The sequence below is a fragment of the Lissotriton vulgaris genome, chromosome 8 (assembly GCF_964263255.1).
Source record: "Lissotriton vulgaris chromosome 8, aLisVul1.2, whole genome shotgun sequence".
Classification (NCBI taxonomy): Eukaryota; Metazoa; Chordata; class Amphibia; order Caudata; family Salamandridae; genus Lissotriton; species Lissotriton vulgaris.
This window is the reverse complement of record NC_141696.1, coordinates 627,058,266-627,076,482: the sequence shown is the minus strand read 5'-3', so window position 1 is coordinate 627,076,482 and position 18,217 is coordinate 627,058,266. Positions and strand designations below refer to the sequence as shown.

General features: G+C 49.0%; 1 protein-coding gene across 1 annotated transcript in view; it reads right to left on the bottom strand.

Annotated features, from left to right (window-relative positions):
• Positions 1–18,217, bottom strand: part of EIF2S3 (eukaryotic translation initiation factor 2 subunit gamma) — a 438,788-nt gene that overhangs the window by 227,186 nt on the left and 193,385 nt on the right. Inside the window, exon 8 of the mRNA XM_086936140.1 lies at positions 4,895–4,989. Within this exon, the coding sequence (XP_086792266.1) occupies positions 4,895–4,989 (95 nt within the window). The remainder of the gene's footprint in view (positions 1–4,894; positions 4,990–18,217) is intronic.

The following is an 18,217-nucleotide window of genomic DNA, read 5'->3' as shown; positions in this document are numbered from 1 at the left end:
GGTTGAGGGGTCTGAGGTCTAGAATGGGCCGCAGGGAACCGTCCTTTTTTGGGATTAAGAAGTACAGAGAGTACACCCCTGTACCTTGCTCTTTTACAGGCACGAGTTCTATTGCCCCTTTTTGCAGCATGGAGAGTACTTCTTGCTGCAATAAGTGCGTGAGCTCTGCGGACATAGGACGGTGCCTTGGGGGTAGGTTTGGGAGAGTGGTGGTTAGTTCTAGACAATAGCCGTATCGGATATGTTGTCTCACCCACCTGTCTGTGGTAATGCCTTCCCAGACTGGCAGGAACTGCTGGAGTCTTCCCCCGACTGGTGTTAAATGGTCGGGGGGCAGTGACAAGGCGTCACTGTTTGTTGGGAGTGGAGGATCTGGCATTGTTATTTCCACGTCCTCTGCCCTTGGTGCTGTTCCCACGATATCCACCCCTGTTATTCTTTGTATAGGTGGTTTGCGTGCTACCCTTGTTGTACTGGGCTTGCTGTAAAGCTTGTCCTTTAGAGGCTCCCCTATTACTGGAGCGACAAAAGGAACTGCCTCGAAACTGCTGTGACTGCAGAGCCCCCATGGATTTTGCCGTCAGTGTCCTTTTTAATTTTCTCGAGGGTCGTGTCTACATCGGGACCAAAAAGGAAGTCAGGGTTAACTGGCTGGTTGACCAAAGTTGTTTGAATCTCTGGTTTAAACCCAGAGATGCGGAGCCAGGCGTGACGTCTCAACATTACACTAGTGTTAATGGCCCTAGCTGCCGTGTGTGCAGCATCCAGTGCACATTTGATGGATGCATTAGAAATTAACTACCCCTCCTGTATGATCATTTCTGCTCCCTCTTTGTAAACATCAGGCAGGTGTTGCAACAGCTGTTCTAATGTGTCGTAGTGAGCCCTATCGTATCTAGCCAATAGGGCCTGTGTATTTGAAATCCTCCAAATATTAGCAGCCTGTGCTGCCACCCGATTTCCTGAAGCCTCCAAGATCTTGGATTCTTTGTCCGGAGGAGGAGCATCACCACTAGTTTGCGAGTTTGCCCTCTTGCGAGCATTGGCCACTACGAGGGAGTCCAATGGGAGTTGGCCCTTGATGTAGGTAGGGTCCACTGGCGCAGGTCTATATTTCTTTTCAATCTTTGTGTTTACAACCCTTGCGCCTTTGTGGGCTCTTTGAAAATGTCCGTAGCATGTTTGAGGACTCTTTTGAGCATAGGCAATGTTTTTGCCGATTTTTCAGAGGTGGAGAAAGTATCAAACAGGAAATCTTCTTCCACTGGTTCTGCGTGCATTTCCTCGTCATGGTTGAGGGCAGCCCTTTCAATTAAAGCGTTAAACACCGCCGTGTCTTCAGTAGGCGAGGTTTTGACATTGTAAGACTGAATGTCTGGTGCAGCTTGTGGATCATCAGGGTCTGCAGCATCAGTCCATTGCTGAGGTTCCTCCTGGTCAGTGTCAGTAGGATAAGTGAAGGCCATCTGACCGTACTCATCACCCACGTCCTCCTCGCTTTGCGCTGGAGAATATGCAACTTGTTGTGAATAACTCTCAACACGTTCAAAGAGAACTGTTGAGGAGGTTGAGTCTTTTTTCCTTTTAAGAGGGATTTTGTAGGCCTCCATGTTGTTCTGGTGCGATTTTCCGTTTATGGATGGTGAGCCTGCCAGATTCCGAGTCGATGAAGAGCTTCGACTGGTTGTCATACGAGGGTTCTTGGAACATAACCCCCTCAGGATTAGACTTCGAAGGCGCGGACACCCTTTTGGATGTGTCAGTGCTTTTGTGCTGCTCGATATGTTTGGGTCGAGCTGTTGGTGGCAGACCGTATTTAACTGGAGGTTGACCTGTGGACGAGCCGACCTTTTTAGAGCTTGCCGTAGTCTTCGACCCGAGCTGCTTCGTCAGCTCACTAGCATGCTTGCTTCCTTGCGTCGACTCGAGCTCACGGTGCGTATCATGTACGGCCTTGGGCGTCGATGCAACCTGCTGTTTCGGGTCGGGTTTGGTCTTCGACTCGAGAGCTTTGCTCAGTAGCGGTTTAAACGCTGAAATTGTCGGTTCGACAGTCTTTTTGGGCAGGAGACTTTTAGTCTTGTCGTTATGCTTGGGCGTCGACGTCGACTGCGTCGAGGTGACGTGCTTGACTGTAGAGACTGGCTTCGGCGCCCCGGTCTTCGAGGCGGCGCCCCCTTGTGACCCCGAAGGGTTGCCGACAGTCTTCGACTTGACTGGCGTCGATGAGTCTGATGGCGTCGATCCGATGACTACTTTCAGTAGTTTCGGTTTTGGCTCTGTAGGTTTCAGTTTCGATTTTGATGGATCGACCGATGGCTCCTTTGAAGTATTCTTAGCCGGGCCTGGACGCGGGGGCTATAGAATGTGGAGTAAGATCTTGGCTAAGGCCTTCCGGCGATGCCTCGACCTGAGCCGTAAGGAGCGTATTGTCATTATTAGGCCCCGCTACTGCGGTTTGGCCTGGCTCATCGCTGGAGTCGTCATCGATGGCCCCGATGGCCTCTGCGTCGTCCCCTACCTCGACGACGTCTTCTTCATGGACGTAGTCCTCGTCTTCTTCGTCCACATCGAAGTTGGAGTCATGGTCCGACTGCTGGTCTGGATCTTCTTCGTCGGCGCCTTGCTAGTCACCGGCCTCGAAGATGTTGTCCGGCTCGGGCGCCGACTTCTGCGCCGACTGTCTTGCTGCGCGTCGAACTCGAAGCGTTTTCTTCGACCGGAACTTTGAGCAGGCCATACAGCTGGCCTCGTCGTGGTCCGGGGATAAACATTTATAGCACACTGGGTGCACATCAATGTGAGGGTATTTAGAGTTGCAGACGGGGCATCGTTTGAACGGGCTCCGTTCCATCGTCGTCGTAGTTTGGGCCTTTAGTGTCGAAGTCAAAAACTGCCTTCGACGTCCTGTTCGAAGAAATGGAGAAAGATAGGCACCGAACGAGACAATACCGACGCCCAGAAGGCCTTTTGGCCTTAACAAAGAGTTAAAATAAAGTTTCCGAACTGGAGTTGAGAAAGTACATCCGAACCCAATGGCGGAAAAAAACAATCTGGGGATGGAGAGGATGCCCATGCGCACTGTAGTCCAGGGGAGGAGCCAACTATCTCGTGATACTTCAAAGACTCTTCCAGGACAACAATGTGCAATCATCTGGACCCAACACTAGGCGGCGATCTATGCACAGATATGAATTCAGCAGCCCACATGCCTCAAACACACTTTTTCGCCAAGGTGGCCGAAGTTCCGGACCCTGGTTAGAGAATCTAGCAATAGCTGCTTGTTAAAAAATACCTAGAGCTTTTTCTGTCAGCCAAGAGGTCCTCTTCTGCCCCAAAAGGTGACAATCAAATAACAGATCTTTATGTGGTGCTTCTGGCATCAAGGATGACACGAGAACAGTTTCAGCACTAGACCAGCAACTACCAAAGGCATAAAAGAGCACTACAGAGAGGGCACTGAGATTAAAACTTAAAATAATGAAGGGGGCTGGGTGACTTTGAAATCAAAGCGGTCAAAAGCCGCCTTCTTCAATATCCCGTTCTAAGCTTGGCCATCCACTTAAAGTATTACTTAGGCCACACACACATAAATAAACAATAGTTTTGGCTTCCTTTATCCAACAGGTGCTAGTGAGGACTTCACTGCCACATTCAACAGTCTGATCTTGGCAGATCTGCATTCTAGAGTAGGAGGAGTGTTGTGTGCCAACAGTGCGATCAGCTGAAACCAGGCTGCTAGGTGGGAGCTGAAGTGCTTTTCTCAGCTCTGAGTGCTGCTGTATGCAGTGGATGATATTGGCTCCTCATTACGCAGCGATCTGGCTCTCAGAGCCGCTTTGAGAAGATGAGTGGGCCAAAACAAGATGGCGGCAGCACTGAGGGAGAAGACTCAGTGTGGCACGGTACAGACCGTTTATGAAGGCCGCGATCTACCACGAAAGGGCAACGTACCCCCCAAACCTGATATTCCTGCTTGAAGCCAGTCTCATCATTTGACCTCTAATGTTCCCAAGTGGAGAGATGTGGTGCTGCAGACAAGAAATACTTAGTGTACAAAGTGCAGTGTTTACTAATCATAGATAACTTCCAGGATCCTAGCACACTCCTAGCAGGCTACCATCTGACGCCAAGATGTTCCACTTTATGAGGAAGTAATGGTGTAGGTGTCTTGCACCAGATGGCCATGATGTCTAAGGGACTAGGAGTTTAAACCACTTACAGCTTTTGGTTTGTACTTGTAACATACAGCAAGGATCATGTAGAGACTCATCTCCGGAAATTCCGAAAGACGCGATAAACGTGACGGTCAACAGCTACACAGGTCCCCCTGAGGCACTCATGAGGCTTACAGCTCGGAATGTGGATGGAGCCTCTTTTTCATGCACAAGGAATCCAGAGCCTTCATGCACGATCTGCTCCAAGTCAGTTACCCGATCGCAGAGGCCCCACGCTACTTTTTGTAGGCACAGGAGGCATGTTTTAAAGTTGTTGTGAATGGTCACTACTTCTTTCAAAAACTGCTGGAGGAAGCCTTGGGAAAAAGTTTCTTAAGGGGAAGCTTCAAGTGCCTGCAATTATGAATGAACACCTGAAATGTATAACTTTTAACTTAAATAAAACGGGAGCACATACAAATTTGTAACTTGTATAATGCAAAAGCACTCCAGTAAATAACACAGGTACCAGCCAGAGTTCCTGAAACAGGAATGCGCAACTGTATTTTGGTAGTAAAACTACATTCAGAATATTACCTCACACATAAAACAGAACAGTTTTAATATTCCCGCTAATTAAATTTGAAATAAAAGCAAATTAAGTCATAGCATGTCAGAATTTTGCAAGTCGCCAATAAAACGGCACTAAACACTACAAAAGTGAGGAAAATGTGTACCTTTAATACGCCTTTCAGAATGCTTCCTCCTGCTACACCTCCCTTGAGGTCATCTACTTCACAGCCAGGTTTGTTCACATCAAAGGATCGAATTACTAAAAAAACAAATTATCTTGTTATATTTTGTAAAGCGTAACATCCCCGATCTAGAGAGATAGGAGAACGACAATTCAGAAGGGGTGCCAGTATGTTATATAGAAATTACAAAGCTTAATATCACATTTGTTTTCTTTTCAGAACAGTCTTTCTATTTCCTAGTCACAACAACTGCATCGATAACGTAAACGCATTTTAAAGCACGTCAGACTTATTTTTTCAGATACCACAGGAGTCCCCATCCACCTAACAATTTTGTCCAAAAGAGTAAACTGAAAGATGCAAATGTAAAACTTTGGACTAGATTCAACAGGTTCAAGCAAATTCAATGTGTTAATGTTAATGCCATTTATAGCATGCTGAAATCACACAAGGGGTATCTTGGCGCGGCCAGGCAGCCAAGCAGCATGGCGCGACCAGGCAGTCAAGCAGCATGGCGCAACCAGCTCAAAACAAAACTGTCTTCAGTAGTTTCCTGAAGCGAAAATGATCCGTACAGGTCCTAATATAGTGTGGTAGCTTATTCCAATACAAAGGGGGCAAATAGGAAAAGGACCTGCCGCTACAGCGGACCTTCTTGACGTGTGGGATACTTAGCAGTGATTTGTCACTTGATCTCAACAGTCTAGGTGGATGGTACTGTCTAAGGTTGGTGGCTAAGTAAGCAGAACCACGACCAGTCAAGCCTTTGTGTGTAAGAGAGCACAGTTTGTAGAACATTCTCTTCTGAACTGGAAGCCAATGGAGGGTTTGAATGAGGGGTGCAGAGGCGGTCATAGCAAGCAGATTACAAATAGGGTGAGCCGCAGTATTCTGCACCACCTGCAGCTTAGAGAGCAACGTCTAATTAGCAGAAGCCAGCAACATGTTGCAGTAATCCAGGCGACTAATCACCAGGGCCTGGACAACTGTTTTTGTAGCAGAGAATGGGATGAAGGGGAAGAGCTCTTCTCAGCAGGAGCACAATATGGAAGCAGGAGCTAAAGGTAGATCTCACCTGTTCTTTCATTGAAAGAGGTTGGCCATGCGTACTCATAGGTTATTAACCCCCAACTTAGGTGAGGGAGCAGTTCCAAGTTCAGCTGGCCACCAGTCAGCAGACCATATTTGTAACACCCTGCCAAATAACAATCTCAGTTTTTTCCACGTTAGGCAGGAGACAGCTATCTGTCATCCATGAGGTAATTGCCGTCAGTCCATCTAAAAAGCATTATTTTGTTTTAACTAGGTCTTTATCGAAGGAGGTTACGGAGTATTGTCAGTATTAGTAATGCTCTTAAAACCGAAAGCTCTTACAATCTTAGCAGGAGGGGCCACATATATATTAAAGAGCACCAGGCTAAGATATGAGTCCTGGGGAACCCCTTTTTCGAATGGTACAGTGCAGGATTTAAAAGAACCAATGATGATGGTTTGGGTTCTGTTGGACAGAAAATCTCCGAGCCAATATAGGGCTGTCACATGAATGCCAATCTCCTGTAGCCTATGTAATAATTTAGAATGGGACACAGTGTCAAACGCCTCTGACAGATCAAGTAATATTAGCAAAGCTGGAATATTGGCGTCTAACGAGCCTCTGATATGGTCAGCGACCACAACCAAGGGAGTCTCAGTACTATGGGATGGTCTTAAACCTGATTGAGGGTAGTCTAAGCTGTTATTAGACTCAAGGAACTCCAAGTTGTAAATTAATTAGTCCTTCCAAGAGCCTGCTCAATAAAGGAAGCAATGAGATTGGACAATAATTAGAGAGGTTCGACTGGGATGTACGAGTTACTTACCTTCGTAACAATGCACCTGGTAGAGACTATCCTAGCCGCAGACTCCTTAACGTAGAATTATCCCCAGGCGTGAGACTGGATCCGGAAAACTTTTTGCCACAGCATCCCTTCGCGCCGGGGGGACGGCACTACGTGACTCCACCCTGACGTCGTCCGCGTCCTTGACTGCAGTGAGGATACATAAGTGCCACCCTGGCGTGCCTCTGTCAGTTTTCTTCTGAAACCTTTTCCGCACCACAACGCCGAGCCATCACTAACAAAACTGTGAGAATACTAGAAGAGTGCGCGGAAAGGGCCCGCTAAACAGAAGGGAAATAAACAATGGTGAGGAACAGAACCATCCAGAATAGAACCAGGTACTGAGGCACCAAGATCTGGAATGAAAGAACAGGGCACCGCTACTGGAAAGCAATCCTGCAAAACAAATACAACAGATTCACAGGGGCAGAAGCATGTGAAAAATACACAGCAGACCAAGTAGTCTGCAGTCACCGCCCTGAACAGAAAGGGACACCAAGGACAGAACGGAGAGCAATGACCAGTCAACCTCAGACAATACCAGCAGGGAGAAAGTCTCCAGAACGCCAAAGTCGAGACCAGCCAAGGCACCTCAACCCAAAGGACTGCCAAAGACAGAAGTACAAGCAACAAAGGGAAGAATAAGCACGAGCGAACCCCACACTGGAGATCAGGGTACAGGGGCGCAGAAGTGCCTATAAGTCAAGAATGGAACAACAACAAGGCAAGCATCCCCCGAAGGAGGGAGTAAGAAAAGGCACTCACAAAAGGCAACCAATCTGAGGCAGGCGACTGCAGAAGACCCAGAGGGCCCTCGCAGAACGGGGGGAAGGGAGGGTCGTGAAGGAATCTACGGCTAGAATCGTCTCTACCAGATACATAGTTACCAAAGGTAAGTAACTCATACATCTGATAGAGACTACTAGCCGCAGATTCCTTAACGTAGAATAGATACCCTGGCCATACCCAAAGGGAAGGAGGGTCTTCAAGAGGACGTCCCCAGCTCAGGCAAACCCAAGACCCCGACAGGGGACAAAATCGCGGAGACAGGGAAATAACCCAGTCCTCCCCAACAGGGGATGAGCCACAGGGACAGAGGAATGAGCCCAGCCCCCCCCCCCCGACTAGAACTGCAGTGTCGCCGAGAACACCACTCCACAGGGGATGTGTCACAATGACAAGTGGCAGCCCCGCCCTCACCAAGCAGGAGAAGGAAGGGCAATACAAAAGGAGGCCATCAGCCAAGGTACCAGGGACCTCCACCGGAAGCCCCAGGTACAGGCAATACGAAAGGAGACAAGTAGCCAATATACCAGGGACCTACATCAGAAGCCCCAGGTACAGGCAATAGTAAAGGAGGTCAGCAGCCAATGTACCAAGGACCTCCACTGGAAGCCCCAGGTACAGGCAATGCAAAAGGAGGCCAGCAGCTAATGTACCAGGGACCTCCACCAAAAGCCCCAGGTACAGGCAACGCAGGGTAGTACCAAGGAAGAAGAGCAACCCAGAGATTCCAAGGAGAAGAGCAGGAACTAGGGCAAGAGCCCTCAACCGGGAACACACCCAGTGAAGAGGGCGGACAAACTCATCACAGCTGGACGTCAACAGGCCAGACAGAACAGCACCTCCGTAATAAGGCAGATAGAATAGAAAAACAGTCCGATAAGGCTCCCGAAAAACCAGAAGCAGGGGTGCCAGGCCTCACTCCAAGGCCCCTGGCAGTGGACCAGAAGAACCGGCGGGCGCAGCTGGGTGCCAACTAGCCGGAAAACAAGAGGAGAAACAAGTAGGACGAACCAAGTCGTCAACACAGGAAAATAACCTTTCTGGACACCAGACAGAAGACCAGGCCAAACGGCAGACAAAATGCAAACACCGCAGCACAACGCCGCAGCTGCCCAAGAAAATGCATACAGCAACACCAGGAAGTGCAAGGAACCCGCAAGGGGGAGTCCACACCTTCCCAGTGTAAGACAGGACTATCCAATAGCTCCAAATACCCCACATAGGGTAGGAAACAGCCCAAGAGGTATGGAAACCACTCTTGGGGAAGAAATCCTGCATCAGAGAACAAATTAGAAAACCTGCGGCAGAAACCCCAGAAGGCTTAGTAAGCAGCCAAATAGAACACTTCGCCAAAAGGGGCTGAAGCAGCAGACAACCGAAGAGGTAGGCCAACTCAGGACCCCGAGGGCACAGTATCCCTCACAGAAAGTGTAACGTTCACCCCAACACCAGATTCCAGGAGCAGTGGGATAACACCTACAACTAAGACCCGGAGGATCAACAAAACCACCTACTGAGGAGGATGACGGAGCCCCGCAAGAAGATGCTGAATGGCGGAGCCGCATGAGTGTTAAACAGAAAGACCCCATCAAAGGGTAGATCAACCAGACGTTCCCTGATATTTTCAGGAAAAACAGCATCACGCAGCCAGGCATGGCGACGTAGAACCACAGAAGTGGCCATAGCACGGCCTAGAGCATCGGCACCATCCAACACAAGGCTCCGTAAGTCAGCATGGGTATCCTCATGAGAGACATGAGAACGAAGGTACTCCACAGAGTCCCACAGACTGGAAGTAGCCCTGGTCAATACAAACAAAGTGTTAAGTGCCCGCAAGGCAGCGCTAGAAGGAAAGACATTAAGCCCCCATGAATCCAACCACCGGGCCTCCTGAGACGGAGGAAACAACACCACAGACAAACATGGAAAGGCATTCCGCAGAAGAGAGCCTTGAGTAGAAGCGTCCTGTGGAGCAGGGCGATGACGATGCAAAAGTGCCTGAGGCACCGGATCACCCGTGGCAGGGCGCCCCCATAAGAAAATTGTGGAGCGACGCTTCAAAGGGAAGGAACAAAGACCGTCCACCAGAACCCTGGTGGAGAACTTCAAAAAGGTTGTCCGTAGGAAACGGAGTGACAGGTTAACCCATCCGCAGAATACCAGCGGCTGTTGAAATGGCCGGAACAAAGGCAACACTAGCCTCCGTAGCACGCAGCGGAGGAGAAAGTAATTCCTCCGTGGGAGACGTCTGCAGGCTGAGCCGCCCGTCCCCATGTCCAGGCGAAGAGGCCAGCCCCGGAATAGTGGGGGATCCACAGATGAATGAGGAACCTGAGAAGCCCCAGGAGGCGGAGAGGCTGGGGAAAAAGCCATCCGCGAGCCACGGAAAGAAAGGTTCGATATTTTAGGCAGTAGGGACGGTGAGGAGCCATCCCTGAAAAATGCGAGTGAAAAGGCAACAATAGGGCGCCATGTCTACGGTGAAGAACACCAACAGATGGCCGACCTCCGGAGAAGAAGGGACCTCAGGGGACGAATCCAGAACTAGACGCTGGCGCGGCTCCGTGGAGTCCGCCACCGGCACCTGATCGGTGTCAATCAGCGCTGGAGTGGGCACTCGTGGCACCGGCCCGACTCCTGCCACCACGTGTTCACCATGATGGTGGGGAGAGGTCAACGCCAAAAAGGCGCCAGCTCTGCCTCAGACGGGGCAGCTGCCCGCGCCGAGGGGGACTCGGGTAAAACACCCCAGGTCCCTGCCTCCACCCGTGACTCCACCGGAGCCGGGGAGGAAGGCTCCTGGCGCCGAAAACGGCACCGGCTCTACCTCTGGTGAGGCACTTCCTGCTCAGAGGACCGAGGGGGACTCGGGGTAAGCTTGGATTCTCAGCGGTCTTCTGCAACGCCACAGGAAGCCCCGTAGGGATTCGCGACGAGGCAGAGACGCCAGGCGCCGAAGAGGGGAGCCCCGAAGGACAGCACCTCGACGACACCACCCTCCTACGACCAGGAGCTGAAAACTCCAGGACCGGAGCCGCTGGCGTCTCCCTGTAAGGCCCCGCGCGGGGAAAGGGATCTGCGGACGTCTCAGGAGGTGGAGGAAGGGCCAAAGAAGCTTGCAGCGCCGCCGCTTAGGCTGTCATTTGGTCCATAGTTGCCTCTACACCCGGAAACGGAGGGACCCATGTCCCGGGGGAGCAGGCGCCCACTGAGAAAGGAGGACAAGGCCTCAGAGATAAACTGAAGGACCTACCAGCCGGCAAACCACGCCCTCGGGGCCACGGCGAAAGACAATGTCGCAGACGAAACCGGTGGTTCCTTGCTTCCGAGGTAGGGGACGGATGCTGGGATGACACCAACCTGGACAAGCACGCCGACAGCAACTTCATTTATTTATTTATTTATTTAATGATATTTATAGAGCGCGTGCAAATACCCGTGGGCGTCTCGGCGCTGGTATGCAATGCTGTGTATCCCTGATCAGCAGATTGGTATCTGGGTTTACTGGTTGAATAACCACGTCTTCAGTTTCTTTCTGAACTGGAGGAGCGTGGAACTTATTTTAATGTGGTTCGGTAAGGAGTTCCAGATTTTAGGGGCTGCGATAGAAAAGCGGCGATCACCCCATGAGACTGTTCTACTTCGTTGAACCACAAGTTGGTTCAGTGAGGAGGACCGAAGTGTTCTAGACGGGTTATAAGGAATTAGTAGTTTTTTGAGGAAGCGCGGTCCTTGATCTTGCAGGGTCTTATAAACTATGCATAATGCTTTGAATTTAGCCCTATTTTGAATGGTTAGCCAGTGGTAATCTTTCAGGGTGTCCGAGATGGGAGTAAACTTGGGTTTTTTGGATAGCACGCGTGCCGCTGCGTTCTGCACAGTCTGAAGCTTTTTCGTGACTCTGCTTTGTGCATTAAGCAGAAGACCGTTGCAGTAGTCCAACGATGTCAGGACCAAGGAGGTGACTAACGTCTTGGCTGCTGAATCTGGTAAGTAAGGAATGATCTTTTTTATTACTTTGAGCTTAAAATGGGCGTTAGCTGCCACCTTGTTTGCATGGGCCATGAAACATAGCTTGTCATCAAATGTCACTCCTAGGTTTCTAACCTTAGCGGTGGGGGTAGGAGGGACACCAAGAACCGATGGCCACCAAGCTGCCGACCAGGCTGGCTGAAGGTTACCAAAGATGACCACTTCCGTTTTATCGGAATTGAGCTTCAGGCAATTTCTTGCCATCCACTCACCGATAGCAATCATCCCCCTTTGGAATCTTTCTGCTACCTCCTGTCCATCGCCCTTTATGGCCAAGACCAGCTGGGTGTCGTTAGCGTATGAGGTGAGGCTCATCCCGTGTGCTTTGATGACACTAGCAAGGTCCGACACATAGATATTAAATAGTGTCGGACTGAGGGATGAGCCTTGAGGGACCCCACACGGCAACGACAGTTCCGCTGATTGGAAAAGGCCCATGGTGACTGCCTGGGTTCTGTTGGCCAGAAAAGAGGCAAGAAGATCCTTGGCAGTTAGCTGAATACCCATCCTTTCGACACGGTCGACCAAGATCTTATGGTCGACCGTGTCGAAGGCAGCTGAAAGATCCAGAAGGACAAGCAATGCTGTACCTCCCTGATCACGGATGGTTCTTATGTCGTCAGCTGCCTTGATGAGAGCGGTTTCCGTTCCGTGGTGTTTGCGGAAACCGAACTGTGTATCATCCAGCAGATTGTGACTCTCAATGAATTCCGAGAGTTGCTGGTTCATGGCCTTTTCGGTGACTTTTGCTAGAAAAGGGAGGCTTGCGATAGGGCGATAGTTTTTTTATTCACCTTTATCTAGACCAGGCTTTTTTAGCAGGGGTTTTATCAGTGTGTTTTTTAATGAAGCAGGATAGATTCCAGATGTCAGTATAGTATTACAGACATGTGTGATAATGGGAATGACTGTGTATGGTATGGTTGCAATTACCGAGGTTGGGCAGGGATCCAGAGCTGACCCAGCTTTGATCGATTTTACTATACCCTTAATTTGGTCGGTGGTGAGGGGTTTAAAATTGGTCATGGTGTTTTTCGGTGTGATCATTGAGGACGTGGCAGGACTGCTGGCGGGGTCTGAATTAAAAGCTTGGTAAATGTCATTGACCTTCGTGAAAAAGAACTTAGATAAGGCATCACATAGTACTTGTGATGGGGGGGGGTTGAGATCTGGGGTATTTCCAGAAAGGGTTTTAGCAATATTATATAGCTGTCTGCTGGAATTTTTCGCAGTCTCTATATTGGTGGTGAAATAGTGTTTTTTTGCAGCTACTATCATAGCTTTATAGGAAGCAAGAGCTTGTTTATATTTTTCCTTATTTTCGCTATCATAAGTTCTTCGCCAATGCCGTTCTCTATTCCTAGTTAATTGTTTTTGAATTTTCAGTTCTTTAGTATACCACTGAGCTTTAGGCAAATTTCTGTTTTTTGACAGAGATTTGGTAGGTGCCAGCTGAGTGGTGGCTTCAGCCAACCATGTCTGAAATTGGTTGGTGGCAGTATTGGGATCAGTGGATAGATCCGGGATGGTGTTGTTTAACAGCATCGTAAGGTCATTGGAGTGGATGTCCTTCCATGCTTTAAAAGTGCCACTATTCATGTGAGCAGCCTTTTTTCTCGACGAGGCTTTAATAGTAAGGTGGCTAAGAATGACTGAGTGATCAGTCCATGTCATGGGGAGAACTGAGGCTATGCACAAACCTTCCACGTTAGAAAAAATTCCATCTAGCGTATGGCCTGCTTGATGGGTGGGGGTCGTGACCAATTGGCTGAGGCCCATTATTTCTAGGTCGGATATAAGGGAGATAGTGTCCTTATCGCTGCTTTGCTCCAGATAGAAGTTGAAGTCCCCTAAGATTGTGGTAGACTCTTCTGTCACTATAGACTCAGTGAAATTACTAAGATTATCAAGGAACGCAGTTCTGTTCCCAGGGGGCCTATAGAGGAGCACTCCCTTGAAGTTGTAAGTCGGGGACAGCTTTATATTAAAATGCATGGCTTCGCATGAGGTAGTGGGTATAGGCGCGAAGCGAACTTCCAAATGGTCTCGCGCAATGATGGCTAGCCCACCACCTTTCCCTTTGGGCCTGTCCTGGCGATAGGCACGAAAGCCCGCCGTGACTTAGGCTTACGGTGCTGGTAGGCGTCGCAGCTCTCCGAGTTGCAGTGCTCACACAGGCACCACATGCAAATTGGGTGAGGGTCCGTCGCCGACATGGGACGCGCACAGGAGGACACGTCTGGAAGCCCGAAGCCATCCGCACACTGTTCCACTTAACGGCAAAAGCCTGTTAAAGAATAGAAGGCCCTTAAACAGACCAGGACACAATCTGGATTCGCGTAGCACGCGTAACAGAGAAAAAACTTACGTATGCGCGCCTGGGTGGGACTTATGTATCCCCACTGACGTCACGGACGACGTCAGTGCAGAGTCACGTGGTGCCATACTCCCGGCGCATATGGATGCTGTGGCAAACAGTTTTCCGGATCCAGTCTCACACCTGGGGATAATTCTACGGTAAGGAATCTGCGGCTAGTAGTCTCCATCAGATAGATTAGGTTTCTTTAGAGTTGGCCTAACCGGGGCATCCTTCCAGTAGGCTGGGATTTTTCCAGAATTAACTGAAAGATTGAATATCAAACCTATGGCAAGAGCCAGTTGATGGGAGAGGGCGGCTGTGTATTGGGGGGACAAATATCCAGAGGAGAGCCTGATTTGACTGAGACAAGAGCCCTCTGGATTTCTTCCAAGGAGAATTCTTTGAACTTTCCCATGCTAGGGGGTGCCATGAGAGGGGGGAAAAGACAAGCATTAAAAATGCAATAGGTCTCGCCTTTCATAAAGCCATTTGCTTTGCTAGACAATACCATTAGCAAAGCAAATGGCTTTAAACTAATAAAAGGCGATACCTATGGCATTTTCAATGCTTGTTAAAGGAGGCCTCAAAACGGGTCTCTATCGGGCTCTGTTTTGTGCCTTGGCACAGTAGGTCAGCTTTTTCCGGACTGCAGTGACAGCAGGAACATCATGTGTGCTGCTAACTTCTCACTAGTGGAGAAGTTACGGCATGACGTCATGGCAGGTGAGCGTTGTTGTGTAAGGAAAATCAATTAAAGGGTCATTTTCTCTCTGGATTTCCCTTCTATTTTTGAAACCCAGGAGCAGCAACATTGTTGTGGTGTCACCAGGGCTTTAATTGGAAGCTTTTTCAATATTATATACAAGCCATAGTTGCTGCTTATTATCTTATGCAACTGGCAACTACCGACAAAACCAATAGTCCTGACTTGTTGTAGGTATGATGTTACTTGTATCATATATCTGGGTGCAATGACTGTGAGAAGTTAGCCTGGTATATGATGTCCACTATTTTAGTGGGCACCTTGCACCAGTCTAAACGACCCTTATGATGGTGGTAGTAAAGTCAACCTTATAGACCAGCTATCCTAGTGGTAGCATCAACAAGCAGTCTTAGGCTAAAACTTCAGAGAGCATGTGAAGCAAGCTGTTTTACCAATTATAATTCCTTGAATATCAAATGAAAGGACACCACACAAGGTATATATAATATATATATATATTTATTACTAACACAACCCCTCTGAACTCTTTATGAGGTCAGAGATCGAGATACAGTAAAAGTTACTCAATAAGCATGCTTGCCTACTTTAAGTTGCACAAATACAATTCTGCCCTAGGGGTCTCACGAACCATATACCAAGTAAGTGGTATAAGAACCATTTCAGGAATAGTGAATAGGCCTAGAGCCTAGGGAATCGCTGGGGATACACTGAACAACCAAGGGATTGGAAGTAGGAGGCCCACAGGAGACGTGTGCAGTGTCTAAACACACACGCGAGTTACCATGGAGTTATAATGGGAACGTAAAAGTTACAAAGTAGTAGATTAAGGACACTTCCGGATGGACTACGGTAAAACCCCTTTAAACTAGGACACTTCGAGAGTCAACACCCACAGGAGCACCGGAGTACTCTAGTTATCTCACCCAGGGAAGCCGGGTGCATAGGTGTTTGTCGTGTCGGGTTTCGTCGCTGTTTCCTATGGAGAGCTGCAAGAAAGTGCTGCAGGCGACCAGGAGAAAAGTGTCCGGATGGATCCAAGGGTGGATCGGAGTAGTGAAGAACCTGAAAGCAGAGGGGACAGAGTCTGGGTCACTAGCTAGTGACCAGGAAGGAAGCAGGAGATGTTGAGGCGCAATCAGGTGAAGAGGTGAAGCTTATCTCTGCAGCCACGAGGACCAGGAGGAGTCGACTACTACCAGGAGCTGGATTCGAGCTGTCCCACAAAGGATCTTGTTGACTGCGGTGTCGGTGTCCGGATTGGACCCAACAAGCCTTGGCAAGCGCAATCCACGCAGAATGGGAAGATTAACTTCAGTTCAGACCAGCAAGGTCTGGGGAGCTTCTCCTTTGCAGGGAAGCTTGAGCAAGCCCGGAGCAACCAGGCGAGCGGTGTAGTTTCACAAAGAAGTCTTCGGAGGGCTCACGAGCCAACGGGCTAGCAACCGGGAAGACGTGTTGAGCTGAAATGCAGGCGCAGGCCCTACGCAGCACTCGTGGAGTGTGGAGGGCTGAGCTTCGGTGCAAATGCTGCTCGGGTCTGGGGCTTCTCAAACCCCAATGCACAACTTCGAGGGTACCCCAGAAGCTGCACGGTTAGCAAAGAGCAGGTAGTCCAGGGTGTCCGGTCCCACGTCTCTCGTGTCCGCCACGGATCTCAGCTTTGCTGTGGATCCGAGTTGGAGAAGTCTGGAAGTCCAGTTCCTGAGTCGCTGAGTCTTCGGGTTCCGGTGGCAGCATCGACAAAGCAAACCGGCAAGTTACTGGTGGTGCCTGTTTGCACAGGGTGGTCACTCCTTGACCACGAGGGAGATGTCTTCAGTCTTCTAGTCTGAATATAACGTCGAAGGTCCAAGAGATTCATTTCAGAGTTTCAGTCCAGGATAATCTAATGTCTCTAGACACAGCTCCTATCTTTAAACTAAACTAAGGGGCTGGATTACCTGCTAGGTCCCTCCTATGGGTGGAACCTGGGAAGGGGGTGGTTACACCCCTTTCCCTTTGTCCAATTTCGCGCCAGAGCTGGGGCTGGAGTGCCCCAGCAACTGGTTTGAATCAGGCTGTGCATTGAGCAGCTTGTGTATCCCAGGCAGTGTCTGGAAAAGCATCTTTCCATTGAACCCACCCTGCCCCAATACACTACAGGCTGTCTGAGGAGGTGCTAGCACCTCCCTCGACAGGAAACCTATTGTCCAGGCCTCCCTTGCCGGAGTTTCGTCCAGCTGCAGGAGGCCAGACTTGTGTCTGTGGCAGCAGCATCCATTTTGGGATGCTGAGGCTCTGTCAAACTTTAACCGGGTAAAGCAGTAACTACATGTCTTCTCCCTCTAGAAGGGTGGAATGCTACCCCCGCCGCCAGAACGGGGGGGGGGGGGGGGGGGGGGGGGGGGAGGGGGGAAGTACTCCAAAGTGTGACACCTTACACAACATGTTTTGATAAAGCCAAACCAAAGTTTGCATTAACCGCGAGGATTATAATGCAATTAAGAGTATATGGTATGGCTATATCATAGAACAGCTATAAGTCCATGATGACATATTCTCCCGGAGCCTGCACCTGTATTGTTTCTCCCACGCCCCCCTCTCCTATGTATTGATTTGAATACGGAGGATATTTCAATTAATCACCAGCAAGAAAGAATTGCATTTTTTGCTAAATTAACATCTAGGGCAGGCTCATGTCCACCACTCTAAGGACTCAAACCTTAAGCGTGGTTTAAAGAACTCTACTGTATTTTATCTTTTCACTGACCTCTTCGGTCGCTTTTTCACACACGAGCACGTACTTTTATTCTCATCTGTGCACGCCCTTTGTGACAAATGAACCCCTTTTTGTAAAAAATTGTGTTTTCTTACGTTGTACAAAATTCAATGCGTTTTGTAAATGTATAGTAAATAAGAGAATATCCCAGTCTTTGGGAAAAATGTCTTGTTTCAGGTGTGGTCTTCTTGCTTTAACAAAGTATCTCGGGCGAACATGGTGTTTTTTTGTTATGAACCATAATGGATTTAATCAGATGGTAATCAAAAGTGAAGTGAATATTTAATTTATTTTGACATAGGACCATTTTTTGTCTATAACATTTGATACCCAGGTCCTTTTGACTCCTATTGGGTTACCCCTTGTTAATAATGGTTCCAAAAGCTGTAGAAGGGCTCAGCTCATGCTAGAGCACCCTCTCACATAAAACCAAGCACTCTGCCTTCAGGATTGTCAAGGCCTTCCATGGGAGTGACTTATAGGTATATATGTGTCTATATATGAGGTTAGATATAGGTATACTATATCTAAGCAAGGGTGATTACACCACCTTGCCCAAGCTGAGTGATCAGTCTGTGGTGTCAGTTTGGATGGCCAGCCAGGGGTGGCATAATAGATGCTGCAGATACTGGTAGGCCTTGGATGCACCTATGCCCTGGGTACCTATGGTACACTATACAGGGGCTCACAAAGGTGACCCAATCCCCAATTAGGTATGTACCTAAAGTACATGGAGTCCATTTTACAGAGAGAGCAGATAGCCTGGGGC